General features: G+C 55.6%; 1 protein-coding gene across 2 annotated transcripts in view; it reads right to left on the reverse strand.

Annotated features, from left to right (window-relative positions):
* ZNF135 (zinc finger protein 135) overlaps positions 1-8,825 on the reverse strand; it is a 10,472-nt gene extending 1,647 nt beyond the window's left edge. Inside the window, exons 1-4 of one of the 2 annotated variants that reach the window (XM_049621886.1) lie at positions 8,334-8,825; positions 6,817-6,901; positions 4,054-4,180; positions 1-710 (exon numbers count right to left, since the gene is read on the reverse strand). The exon at positions 1-710 is cut by the window's left edge and continues 1,647 nt beyond it. In XM_049621886.1, coding sequence (XP_049477843.1) covers positions 1-710; positions 4,054-4,180; positions 6,817-6,849 — 870 coding nt within the window. In that variant the 5' untranslated portion in view covers positions 6,850-6,901; positions 8,334-8,825. Of the gene's footprint in view, positions 711-4,053; positions 4,181-6,816; positions 8,157-8,333 lie in introns of those variants that run through there. The other variant, XM_049621888.1, reaches the window with a different exon arrangement.
* Between the last annotated feature and the right edge of the window lie 3,811 nt (positions 8,826-12,636).

The following is a 12,636-nucleotide window of genomic DNA, read 5'->3' on the forward strand; positions in this document are numbered from 1 at the left end:
GCACTCGTACGGCTTCTCCCCGGTGTGCGTGCGCTCGTGCTGGCTGAAGGACGAGCGGAAGCTGAAGGCCTTGCCGCACTCGCCGCACTCGTACGGCTTCTCGCCCGTGTGGGTCCTCTGGTGCTGGACCAGCGGGGCGATCTGGTTGAAGGTCTTCCCACACTGGGGGCACCGGTAAGGTTTCTCGCCGGTGTGGATCCTCTGGTGTTTGGTGAGCGCCGAGCTGTTTCGGAAGCCTTTCCCGCATTCGGGACACTCGTAAGGCCTCTCTCCCGTGTGCGTTCGGTGGTGCTCGAGGAGTGCCGAGCTGTGACCGAAGGCCTTGCCGCACGCCTGACACGCGTAGGGCTTCGCTTTTGCGTGTGTTTTCTGCTCGGCGTGGAGCCCTGGGTCTGGCTTCCCCCTCCCCGCGCGCGTCCCCGGCACGTGGAGGCCTTGCCTTTCTGGAGTCATGGGCTGAGTTGGGAAGCGGGGGCTCAGACTGAAGTTTCCCCCAAACCCATCCCCCTGCTGCTGCTGCTGCTGCTGCTGCATGGGTGTCTTCACCACACGGCTCTCTCGACTCTGTCCGCGGCAGCCCTCTGCATCGTCACCCTCTGAGTACCACAGACTATCCCACAGGAACCTTTCTGCCAGGGCACTGGTACGTATTCCTTCAGTGATGTCTTGAGTTGGGGTGGACACTTTGGTTTGGGGTCTGGTTTCCAAATCTGGAAGAAAAAAAACCCCGGAAATGTTCCTTAATTTCTGTTTGGGGGGAAGGGTTTGGGTTGGGTGGGTGGATGGATGGAAGGATAAAACTGATGGTTTTGGGGGAGCCTCAGTCAGTTGTGTCCGACTTCGGCTCAGGTCATGATCTCACCGCCGGTGAGTTTGAGCCCGCGTGGGGCTCTGTGCTGACAGCTCAGAGCCTGGAGCCTGCTTCAGATTCTGTGTCTCCCTCTCTCTCTGCCCCTACCCCGCTCATGCTCTGTCTCTCTCTCTCAAAAAAAAAAAACAAAACAAAAACGCACATTAAAAAAAACCTGATGGTTTTGAAAGGCTCAAGGCACAAGTGACTTTAACCATTTAAAAATACAGTTTTGCAAATCAGGGAAGGAATGCAAGCAGGAGAGGAAGCTCTGAGAGCGGTCAGGGGTCGGGTAGCTGGCACAGGGGCCTGAGTGGGGCTTGCAAGGGGAACACAGAGAACGAGGCAGGGAGGCAATGCGAGGCAGACAGAGGGCATCCAGGGAAGCTGTGGACAGACGCCCCAGGCTGGAAGGAGCGGAGCGATGGCCAGGCCGCAGCGAAAGCAGCCTCCCATGGCACCAGGTGGCAACGGAGGAAGAGCCGTCTCCCAGGTGAAGGACCACCCGGCCCAGCTCTCCCACTGACAAGGTCCGCTTTCTGCCTGGCGGTCTCTGGCTGCTGTTCCACCTGCCCCTGATGTGAAGAAACGCATCAGCTCCCCCAGACTGGAGGCCGCTGAGAGGCGCATCGCCGGAGGATGGCTAAATGACCGAGCTGTCTGGGAGGACTTGGATCTGGTCTGCTGGGTCCCTCTCACCATCTGAGAGTTCCCGGAGGGCAGGCCTTCTGTCCACCTGGGTCACCCCTGCACCCACGCCTTCAGCTGAGGCCAGCAGACACGGGGGACGAACAAACAAACGTACCCCGCCCCGCTCCTTGCTGGCAGGACTTCCTGCCCCGGTACCCAGCCCCTTCTGCACGCCGAGCCCTCGCGCACGCCGCCCCCACCCCAACACCGGACTGGCCCGAAGGTGTGATATGGGCACTGTGCCCATTTAGGTTATGCTCCAGTGAGGTGTTGAGGGAGAAAAAAAAGAGGGGTCAAGCCAGGTGTGGCTGGCAAAATAGAGGCTCCCAAAGATCTCTGTGTTCTAATTCCTGGAACCGGTGAGGAACGGAGGCTGCTAACCCTTGCACATTAGCTAGTCCTCTGAGATTACCCCGGGTGGTCCCAAGGCAACCACGAGGGTTCTGGAATGTGCGAGAAAGGCAGGAAGGCCAGGGCCAGAGGGACATAAGACCTGAGGGCCGTGCTCAGTTGAGAGACGGGCGAGGCCATGCTCAGCTGGGAGACGGACGGACAAGGAATGTGAGCACCTCTGGAAGCTGGAAAGTGAAAGGAGCTGGGTTCTCTGCAGGCCCCACGGGAGGAGTGCTGCCCTGCTCACACCTGGAATGTAGCACAGAGATGCCCACTTCGGACTTCTGACCTCTAGACTGTACGATAATGTGCGTTGCTTTAAGCCATGAGGTTTGTGGCAATTTGTTAGAGGAGCCATACGAAGCTAATATTCTAGGTAAGGGCTGGTTACCCCTTTTGCCGGGGAGACTCTGTCCTGACCCCCTCCCACACGCCGGCCATTCTTTCTGGGCCCTGGCGATGGGCCGTTGCTTAAACAGGGTCAGGGCCTGACACCAGGGGAGACTGCCTGCCAGTGGGCAGGATAGCCTCACTGCCCAAAGAGTCGGTATCGGTCTCAGGAGCTGGATAAGGTGTAAGAAGAGCAGAGCCCCACAGGCACATGGAAAAGCCCAGACTGGATCCATGGGCCCACAGATACATGAGTCATAAACGCTTCTGTGGTTTAAACTGCTGAGGCCGCCGAGTTTGTTACGCATTAAGAGTAGGCTGCTGCCCACCCTGGTGCCTTTGCACTTGCTGTTCCTGCTGCCCAGAACTCTGTCCTCCCAGCTTGTTTCATGGCTGCACTGTTCTCATGACTCAGGCTTCAGCCACATGTCGCCTCATCTCTGCTCAGGTCCTCCCCACAACCCTGGCCTCTGCCTCATGACCTCCTTCACTTCCTCAGCACTCATCATGTGCCGTGAGCATCTTGTGCAGTTATTGCTTTACCTATCGTGTGCCCCTTCCCTCACCAAGAACGTAAATTCAGTGAAGATGAGGGCTTGGTCTCAGCCACAGCAGAACAGGTGCTTGGTGCACATTTACTAAAAGACTGAGTAGTGGGGCGCCTGGGTGGTTCAGTCAGTTAAGCGTCCGACTTTGGCTCAGGTCATGATCTAGTGGTCTGTGAGTTTGGGCCCCGCGTCGGGCTCTGTGCGGACGGCTCAGAGCCTGGAGCCTGCTTTGGAGTCTGTGTCTCCCTCTCTCTCTGCCCCCTTCCCCACTCACACTCTGTCTCTGTTTCTCTCTCAAAAATAAACATAAAAAAAAATTTAAAACAACTGAACAGTCAATTTGCTCTGAAGAATGTGAGAGCAGACATGGAGAGTGCCCGGGGCGTGACTGGGGCCCTCCCAGCCCTGCAAGGCTCTCCCCTCACTGCGCACACGCCTCTGGGAACCCCGTCGTCTACCGCTCGTGGCTCCTCCTGCTCCGGCAGGGAGACAACATCCAGCTTCGGGAGCCAGCGTCTTGCCCAAGGGGAGACCCGCAGAGTATTTGTGTTCCCCGCCCCTTCCCGCCCCTCCATCCGCTCCACCTTCAGTCTTCCTAGACCCAATCGGATGCAGGTCCCAGAGGCCACAGTTGTAGCCCCCTTAGGACCCCCACCCCTGGCTGTGGGAGGATGTGTGACCCAGCCCGGGCCAATCAGGCTCTGCTGCTTCTCCTGCCCGCCCTGGCAACAGTGACCAGTGTGGAGGGGACCTGGCCACCACACCAAGACAACCCAGGGGCCTTCCATGGGTGCCCAGGACACAGGCCTGGTCTTTTCCGCTGGTCCCAGACATGGAAGAGGCACCTGGGCAGCTCTCTTCTTACCGTCAGAGGGGCCCACCTGCAAATGGAGGCAGAGGGAGGTAGAGGGAGGAGGTGGGGAGGGAGGGGGCTCCTGACAGCACCACAGGAAGACTCAGGTAGGTCTACCTTGGCACCCACTCTTCCCCTCTTACCTCATGATTTTCTGCTTCTAGCATTTTCAGTGGGATCTGCAACATGCGACCAAACATCGGGTCTCTAAAGCCCAAAACTCATTCTAGGTGTTTGCTTTTATGGCCTAGAACTATCCCAACTTTTGACCCAGAAGAACCAGAATCTGTGCTGGGGGCAGACCAGCGGGGGCTCGAGTGTAGCCTTACCCACGGAGACCAGGAGCCTGAAGGTCTCCAGCATCACATCGCGGTACAGGATCCTCTGGGCGGGCTCCAGCTGCCCCCACTCCTCCTGGGTGAAGTCCACAACCACGTCCTCAAAGGTCACTTGCTCCTGAAACATCACACGCAAATGTCCTCACCCAGGCCAAGCCCGGTGATAGCTGCTACCGTGAGCAGTTGGTGAACAGAGACATGAGCCAGGCTGATTTTTCTCAGGTCTGAGGATTTGGGCCAGGTTTTCCCGTGGGACTGGGGGGTTCTGCTGGAGGAAAGGGGGTCTGAGGAGAGAAGAGGACATAACCCAGTCGTGCAGACACAGGATCCCCGAGATGCCATAATGGTGGTGACTGAGAGAGGGGTATCAAGGAGCCCCGGGGGGGGGGGGTGCTGAAAGCCTCCCACGCATCAACCAGAATGTCCACTAGTGTCCATACCTGTAGTCACCAAGCTGCACACTCCTGTAAATCTACACTGTGCATTAACCATAGCTGAATACAAAGTGGGGCTGGGAAGACAGAAAACGGCCAATGCGGTGATGGGAACAAGCAAATGAACCGGATGTGGGGTCTCCAGTGACAGGACCCCTGGAGACTGTTTCCTACTCTTTAATTTTGGACCTTTGAACACTGGGGTAAAAACACGATCCTCAAGGAGAAAGGCTGATGGTGGGTTCTGGGGGTGTGGGGCAGTTCTGGGGGCATTTCCCATCATGATCACACCTGCACGGGTTTTCTGAAATTCCCACACAAGGCCAGTTTCTTCTACGACTGGATGGAGAATTGATGACTTTCTTGAAGGGACGTGAGGGTCAGGGGCAGACATCCTCCACAAAGGTAGCTTCCATCTCACCAAATCACGTGCTATGGATGGCCGGGGAGCAAAGGAAAAGTCCAGGGGCTTTGCGTATCACTGCCCCATGTGAGGGGGGTGAGGGACACAGGGTGCCCAAATACTGGATCCTGGCCCACCTGGCAGCATCTGTCTCTGCTAAAGCTTCTCTTCCCAAAGGAAGGGAGCTGTGGGGCATGAACTAGGCATCTGGGGTGGGGGGTGGCACTGTCAAGACCCGGCCCTGCACCCAGACGATAGGGCTTCAAACTCCAACCCCAGGTACATCCTTTAATGTTTACTTATTTTTGAGAGAGAGCGCAAAAGACAGAGTGTGAGCGGGGGAGGGGCAGAGAGAGAGGGAGACACAGAATCCGAAGCAGGCTCCAGGCTCCGAGCTGTCAGCACAGAGCCCGACATGGGGCTTGAAACCACGAACCGCGAGATCATGACCTGAGCCAAAGTTGGACACTCAATCGACTGAGCTACCCAGGCGCCCCTCAGGTATATCTTTTAAAGTGCTCAGTGCCTTCCTGCCTTCATCCGTAAGTTGGTGAGGACATCCTGAGAGGGCTGTTGGAAGGAGTGAAGGAATTGACATGATGCATTTACCCCAGGCCTGGCACACAGTGTGTGAGCCACCATGCAGACAGGCATGCCGGAAGACTTGGAAGTTTTAACTTTCTTTTGCCAATTTCCCTATTTCCCCCACATTTTCCAGACTCAGTAGGTCTCAGTGGTTATCTGCAGAGACTTACTGAATACAGGGTCACTGTTCTGGGCACCACAGATGCCATGGAAACGAGACACGCGCCTGGCCTCATGGTACCTGTGTGCTAGCTGCAGGGTCAGGGAGCTGGCCAAAACTCAAATCCCAGGAGGGGTTAGTGCTCCAGTGAAAATGGGAGGGGCGCTTCTGGGGCAGCCGTGCAGATGTCTGCAAGGGCCACGAAGGCAGCAAGACACGTGCTGAGCACTGGAGGCCCCGCTGGGGGCAGGGGGTCTGAGGCCGGGCTCAGCCACTCCCAGCAGCGGGGCCTCAGGGTTGTGACTTGTGTCCGTGCCTGTTTCCTCACTGCCACCTCATGGGGCTGATGTCGGGGTAGAATAGGGTGAAATGTGTCCAGCGCTGACCACAGGGTTTGGCACCTTTACTGTTCCACCCGTTCACTGAGTGCCTACTGTGCGCTGGGCCTTTGCGTGTGACAAAAATGGTCAGAACTGCTTCCCAAGGCCCTAGGCCCCATACAGGAGGCCTAGGAGACTCTGTTCGCCGTCTTCCCATTACCTGTGTGTGCCTGCCCTTCATGGAAATGCTTGGCGTGGTTCCACCTCTAGGCCTTTACTCATGCTGTTCCCCTGCCTGGAACATGATTCCTGTGGGCCTTGACCTCACTGCCCCTTCCCCTGCAGGTCTCTGTTTGGGGGCCACTTCACAGGGAGGCCTTCTGGGCTATGCTGGTTAATGCCTGGTGCCCAGCCCATCTTCTTCTGGACCTCATTTCTCTGCACGTCACTTGGCACATTTACGTTCCTCACAGGGACTGTGACCCCATGGGGATGGTGAAGATTTGCTCCTCTTGTCTGTTCTTGCACCTGCAATTTCTAGAACAGGGCCTGGGAGGCACCTAGTCCATGGCAGGTGCTAAATAACTGTTGCCTAAGGGACTGGATGGAGATAGTGAGTTGAGAAAGTGCCAGACACATCAGTGGGATGGATGCTGTCTGCCAGAGTAGAACGGGGCAGTTGAGGGACTCAGGGAGATCCCCTCTGAGGCGGTGAGGTGTGAGAACCTCAAGAGGATGACTCTGGACAAAGCACATTCCTGGCAGGGGGCAGAGTAAGGGCGAAAGCCCTGAGAGCAGAATGAGTCTGGCAGGACCTGAGAGGCCTGAGTGTGAGGGTGGTGGTGTACTCACCGGGGCCCCGGCAGTGAGGAGCCCAGCAGTCATTCCCTCCTCCTCTGGCCTCTTCCAGGAACAGCCAGCTCCTCTGCAGGCGGTTCTGGGGAGACAAGGGAGGCAAGAGACCGGGCAAGTGCCTGTGGTGGCCAGAAACCCCACACCCTGGCATGTGCGTGTGGGAAGGAGGGGCTGTGGCTGTGGGAGCCTGGAGCCCTGCACCCGGGCCAAACCCAACAGTAGTGAAACCTCAGCTTGGCATTTTCCCGGCACCTACTGTGTGCCCAGGGCTATTCCAGGCGTTGTTGACAGATGACCTCGAATTTTCCTACTCCACTTCACAAATAGGAAAAGTGAGGGCCACGGCGGGCAAGGAGCACACCCCGAGTTGCCCAATAGGGTGATGACTATTCCTGTTACCATGACAGAAAGCTAGACAGTTATGGGGTCTTTGGGCATTGTGTGCCTCAGTTTTCCTCTCCCATAAAATGGGAGTGGTGACCTAACAGAGGTTATAGGAATTAATGTGTGGAAAGGGCTGAACATGGAGCCTGGCAGGCAGCAGGATGCACAAGTGAACACAAGAAGTATACACTACTGGTGCTGGAAAGAAAGCCTCTTGCTTCAGTGAGCATCTACTTTGCTCGACATGCAGGCCCTGTTGATGGTGGTTCACAAACTCATCTCTGGCTCAGTGCCCCAAATGAAACTCAGGCCAAAGGCAGTATGCATTTCCCTGGTCTCTCTGAACCTTTCCTTCATGACTCTGATTCTGTCTCATCCCACTTGTGCCCTGTGGTCTTCACAGCAGTTTCCAAGATGGCAGTTATCTTGTTCAGTGATGTGTTGATGGGGTTCTTATCATCTCCCTGACTCCCTGACTCCCCTGGAGACTTTGGGGGTCGAGACAATGTTGCGGGCTCTTGGATATAGGCTAGGACCTCGCCCTTAGAGCATCTAAACATGTGCTCGCTGAATTAATAAAGGAGACTGGATGGTCCCTACCTTGAAGTCAGTGCTCAATAAGATTTTAATATAAGGAGTCTGTTTTCTGGGTCCCAGGCGGCTGGGATTAAAGTCTTATGCTTTTGGTCTCCCTCATCATCATCATCCTGAGAAGCCCCTCAGCAAGGTGAAGCTCCAGAGGTGACAGTGGGGCCTCAGCCTTCCCCACCCTCCGAACCCCGAACATCCCACCCAAGCAAGGGAGGGATGCAGGCCAGGTTGGCTCCAGCCTCTGAAGGATCGGGCCCGCTGGGATCTCTGATTGTTACCCCGAAGCCGGAGGGTCCCACCTCTTTTGCCAAAGCCAGGTCCCCACCCTGGCCCCAACTCCTCCTCTCGGACCCGGAGACACCCCCCCCCCCCCCCCCCAAACCGGGCCCCGCCCACTCGGTCCCGCCCCCACCGCCCCCGAAGCGACCCGCCCCGGGCCCAAAGCAGGAAAAGGGACTCTACGCAGACGCACGCGGTAAGACCCCTGGATGCCCTCCCGTCTCGGCCTCCTCCGTTCCAGCGACCCCAGTCCCACTTACCAGCCGGACCGCAAGACAAAGGCCGCAGCCGCCACCAGCAGGGTCTGCGCCTGCGCAGGCGGACGCCCAACTACATCTCCCAGAGGGTGGCGCGCGCACTTCCGGTCGTTTCCTTGCTCGGCCGGCCTCCTCCCTGGGCCCTGGCTGCTGAGCTCGGAGTCCGAGTTCGGCCGCGCGGACCCCGCCGGCCTTAGTCTCGCCTCCCTGCCCCAAAGCTCTCCTACGCCGTATTCCCTTGTCTGGTGGCCGGACAAATGCCACGGCCGCCGTTGGCCGGGACTGCGCCTGCGCAGGCGGGCGCTGAACTACAACTCCCAGAGGGCCACGGGCAGGTTCCGTGCGCTTCTGCCCCACCCGTCGTCGCGCGGGACCGGACCCGAGTTCTAGTTTCGACGCCCGTACTTATGGCGCCCTCACGAGTGTCCACTCCGTGCGGGCTGTGTCGTGAGCCCCGCGAACGTCGCCCCCGCACTCTTACAGCGGGGACTGGCCCGGGACTAGTTTAGACAGAGTGGTCAGGGGGGTCGGGGATGCTGAGCAAAGGCTGCGGGAAGAGCCTGGGGAGCAGTCTCCGGACCGGGGGCACAGCCGCGCTAAGGCCGCGGCGGAGAGGCCAGTGAGGAGGCATTGTGAGCGTCCAGGTGAGTCCCCTCGGAGTAGCGACACACTGCTTTCATATTGGAAATTGTGCCGTAAACTTTATTGTTGTAAAACCAACCGGTGTTTCCAAAAATAAACAAAATGCAAGACAACAATGACACACACACACACACACAAAACGGAAACATCCACTAAGATGCCAAACACAGGAGCCGTTTACATTTTGCCACACCGACTCAGCTTTGCAGTACTTAGTACAGGGTTCTAGGAAACATCACGTGGTGCACATGTTTTTAAATTGCTTCACGTCATTGTCAAATGTGTGCATTTGAACAGCAGCATAATATTCAAAGCCCATGTGCCCTCGCTGACCGAATTTGTCATTTGCTGAACATTGACCAAGGCCTGCCAGGCGCTGAGCCCCGGGTACAGCAGCGCACAGTGGACTAGGTGCCAGTGGACAAGATGTGCACACTCGCCATTCCCCACTCAAGCCAGACTTACTTTCACTGATGAACATTGACCGTCCCTGGAGCAGTGAGTGGAAAGAATAAAACCAAGGCTGAGCGATGTGCACTTGCCTTTTTAAGAAAGGCTGATTTATTCAAGTCAGGGTTTGCATGCTGAATTTGAAGCGAAGAACAAGTTTTAAGGGCATTTTTTTCTTTGAAAGAACTCTGACTCTGAAAACAGCAGAGAAGACAGTAAGAATTCTCATGTTAGGGAAGAACCTAGCTGGGTACATTTTTTACACACAAAGACACTTGAAAAGATTAGGCTGATTCTCAACATGAATGAAAGACCTTACATTTCATAAGCCCTAAAACTGGTTGTTACAAAAAAAAAAAAAATATAATGGATGGCTCAAAATCAGAATGCACTGATGTAAACAAGGCAAAGACAAGCTTATTGGCTTTTCTTTAAAGTGTCTTGTACATTCAAAGACTATAAAAGGCCCACATTTGTGATTGTCATACTGAAAGCCCACCTGCTCTTCTCTCTACTACAGTTTGAAGGCTTTAAAATATACATAAGATGTCAATTATCAGTTCCCTCACCTGCAAACCCAAATTCAAAGAGATACTTATTTTTTTTTCTTTTTTCTTCCACAAAATATGTACTCTACTCCCCCCCCCCCCCCGCCCCGCCTTCCTTTTACTGGCTCAAAAGGTATGTATGTGTACACACTCCCATTATGAAATCTTTTTCTCAAAAAGGTCTGGGCAGAGTCCTGGTGATGAGCTGTTGATGCTGCCACACAGACTTGCCTGCTCACGGGGACATACCCCAGCCCTAATACTGAGCCGCGTTGCTCTACATACCTCCCTTGGGACTTGACCCTGTTACCTTCCTCTAGCCTTCTAATCCTTGTTTTTTTCCAACCAACTTTCACAAACTCAAATGCCTGCAGGGGCTGGGCTCTGTTTGAAGGGATGGATGCTGATGGTCTCAGCCAAGTGGTGCCACGTGGACAGGTAAGCCGAGTGTCGCAGGTCTGAACTTCTCAAAAGAAGCCAAAAATTTGGATCTCTGTGTGAAATCTCTTGATTCACAGGGTATTCAAAGAGTTTTAAAACACTGTCCATTAAGCAGGATGATCTGAAGGCTAGCTCTGTGATGCTCTCACCACTCCAGACCGTGTTGGTAACCAGTGGCTGGGTACCACTCAGGCCAGTCTTGACTTCCTCTAACCTCAGGGTTGCCTTCACCTGGCTGTGACAGGACCCTACCAGAAGCAGGTGCATTAGAAATCAGTGTGGCTTTCAAGGAATTCTATAATCATTATGGATAGCACAACTTCATTACACTCTAATTTTGTTAAATTGTTTGACATATACATTTAAATATATTACAGCGTTTATCCTTGTGGATATATTTCATCCTTTAAACAAAAAGTCATTTTGGGAGCCTCAGAACCTAGCAGTGCCCAGGCCTCTTCTCCTCCCAGAGGTCCTGGCTTCAGTGGGAAGGAGGGTGGTCTGTTTTCCTCTGGTTCCCTGGAGCGTGAGATGATGAGGATTTGCGCTGCATCACAGCACCCAGTGCCTGGCCCAGCAGATGCTCTGTGACAAGAGCTGGAGGACAGACGAGCCTGGGAAGCGTCCTAGTGGGCAGGTGTTGGGGTCTTGCAGGGGACGCTGGCAGAGGAAGGCACAGGGTGAGCCAAGCATGCAAGGAGTGAGGAGAAAGAGAAGAGAGGGGCCAGTGCTCTATCTCACTACAGCTTGAGCAGCATCTTGGGACTAGGCAGGCCGGGCAATTAACTCAGTTTGGCGGCTTTGGTGAATCGGGATTCGGAGGAGTGACTCTCCAGGCCCAGGGCCCTGGGCCACATCCTTGCCCCTGTCAGCCAAGGCAGAGGGTGTTGAGGGGAGCCTTCCATGGTGCTGCCAGCTCCCCTCCTCAGAGGTCCAGGTAAGGCTTCCTTGGCTGATTACTGCAGCCCTGCAGTGGGGTCTTGGCAGCGGCTGCAGCTCACATACTCGTTTGGTTACCATTCACCCATTCTCACTCACGAAGGGCTGCTCTGGGCCAGGTGCTGGTAAAATGCTGCAGTGAAGACTTTTCTAAGCAGAGGAGGCATCCCTCGAGGAGGTGAGGAGGCCCAGCATAGGAGTCATTGTGGAGACAAGCAGGAACTGAGTGGGCACAGGAGGCCAGCCTCCACCACCCCAGTGCCAAGAGCTACTGACGTGGGAAGAGATTCGAGGGAACTGGTCTGCTGGGCTTTATGTCATCTCAGCGTGTCTGTTTCAGAAGGATCTTGCTGGCTGTGGGTATTGGATGGGATGGAGGGGAGTGGACTGGAGGCAGAGTTCGCCTAGACACAGCTGCAGTCATCCAAAGATGGAGAAGAGACGATAGAAGAGAGAGAGGGAGGAGGGCACAGTTCAGTGCAGAGGAGAAACTGGAACAGGGCAAGCCTGGGGCCTTGGAGGGTGGAGAGACGGCATAGGGGAGACTGTTGGTTTTCTTTCGCACTAGGGTTCTTTGGACAAGCTCAGGTGGAGGACTGAGGGACACCAGGCAGATGTCACTGGAGGGCAGTTGGTCCGTGGGATGCCGAGGCAGACATCTTCGGAGAATTCACGCAAGGATGGCTGGGGGTGGGGGGCATGGCAGTTAGGGGTCTGACTGATGCCTTGCTGGCAGCAGCCCCCACTCTCTCCTGCAATCCTGCTCCATCCCAGAGAGCTATGAACATGCCTCTGACTTAGGGGGATCGGAATGGAAACTGCATTGGAATAAACTCCTGGTCACCAACCAGTGGGGACACTGGATAATCCTGTCCGTCGTGTGTGCTGTACCTGAAGACTCAGGCTGACTGTGGGGTCAAGACCCTCTCCCCCACCTTGCCACCTGAGCTTCGAAGAAGAAACTCCGCCTCAGCAGGATGAGAAAGAAGGTGCTTGGGAAGGGAGCTGAAGCTCACAAGAAATTAAGGCATGGAGTAGAGCCGGAAGCCCTCAGTGAGGATAAGCCAGGATGCTGTAGCGAGGCAAGAACAAGGTCCGGAGGCCCAGCTAGAGAGAGCTCCAAGAAGGCAAGTGCAGCAAATAGCGCGAAGGCAGCAGAGGGACCTGCATGGCCCGGGAAGGTGCCAGGGGACACAGGCTATGGATGGGTGCAGGAAGGAGGCAGCTTGGTCGAGAAGCAGCAGAGGGCTGGGCGGGGCAGGTCCAGAAGAGTTTTCCAGTTGAAA

The sequence above is a fragment of the Panthera uncia genome, assembly GCF_023721935.1.
Source record: "Panthera uncia isolate 11264 chromosome E2 unlocalized genomic scaffold, Puncia_PCG_1.0 HiC_scaffold_19, whole genome shotgun sequence".
NCBI lineage: Eukaryota > Metazoa > Chordata > Mammalia > Carnivora > Felidae > Panthera > Panthera uncia.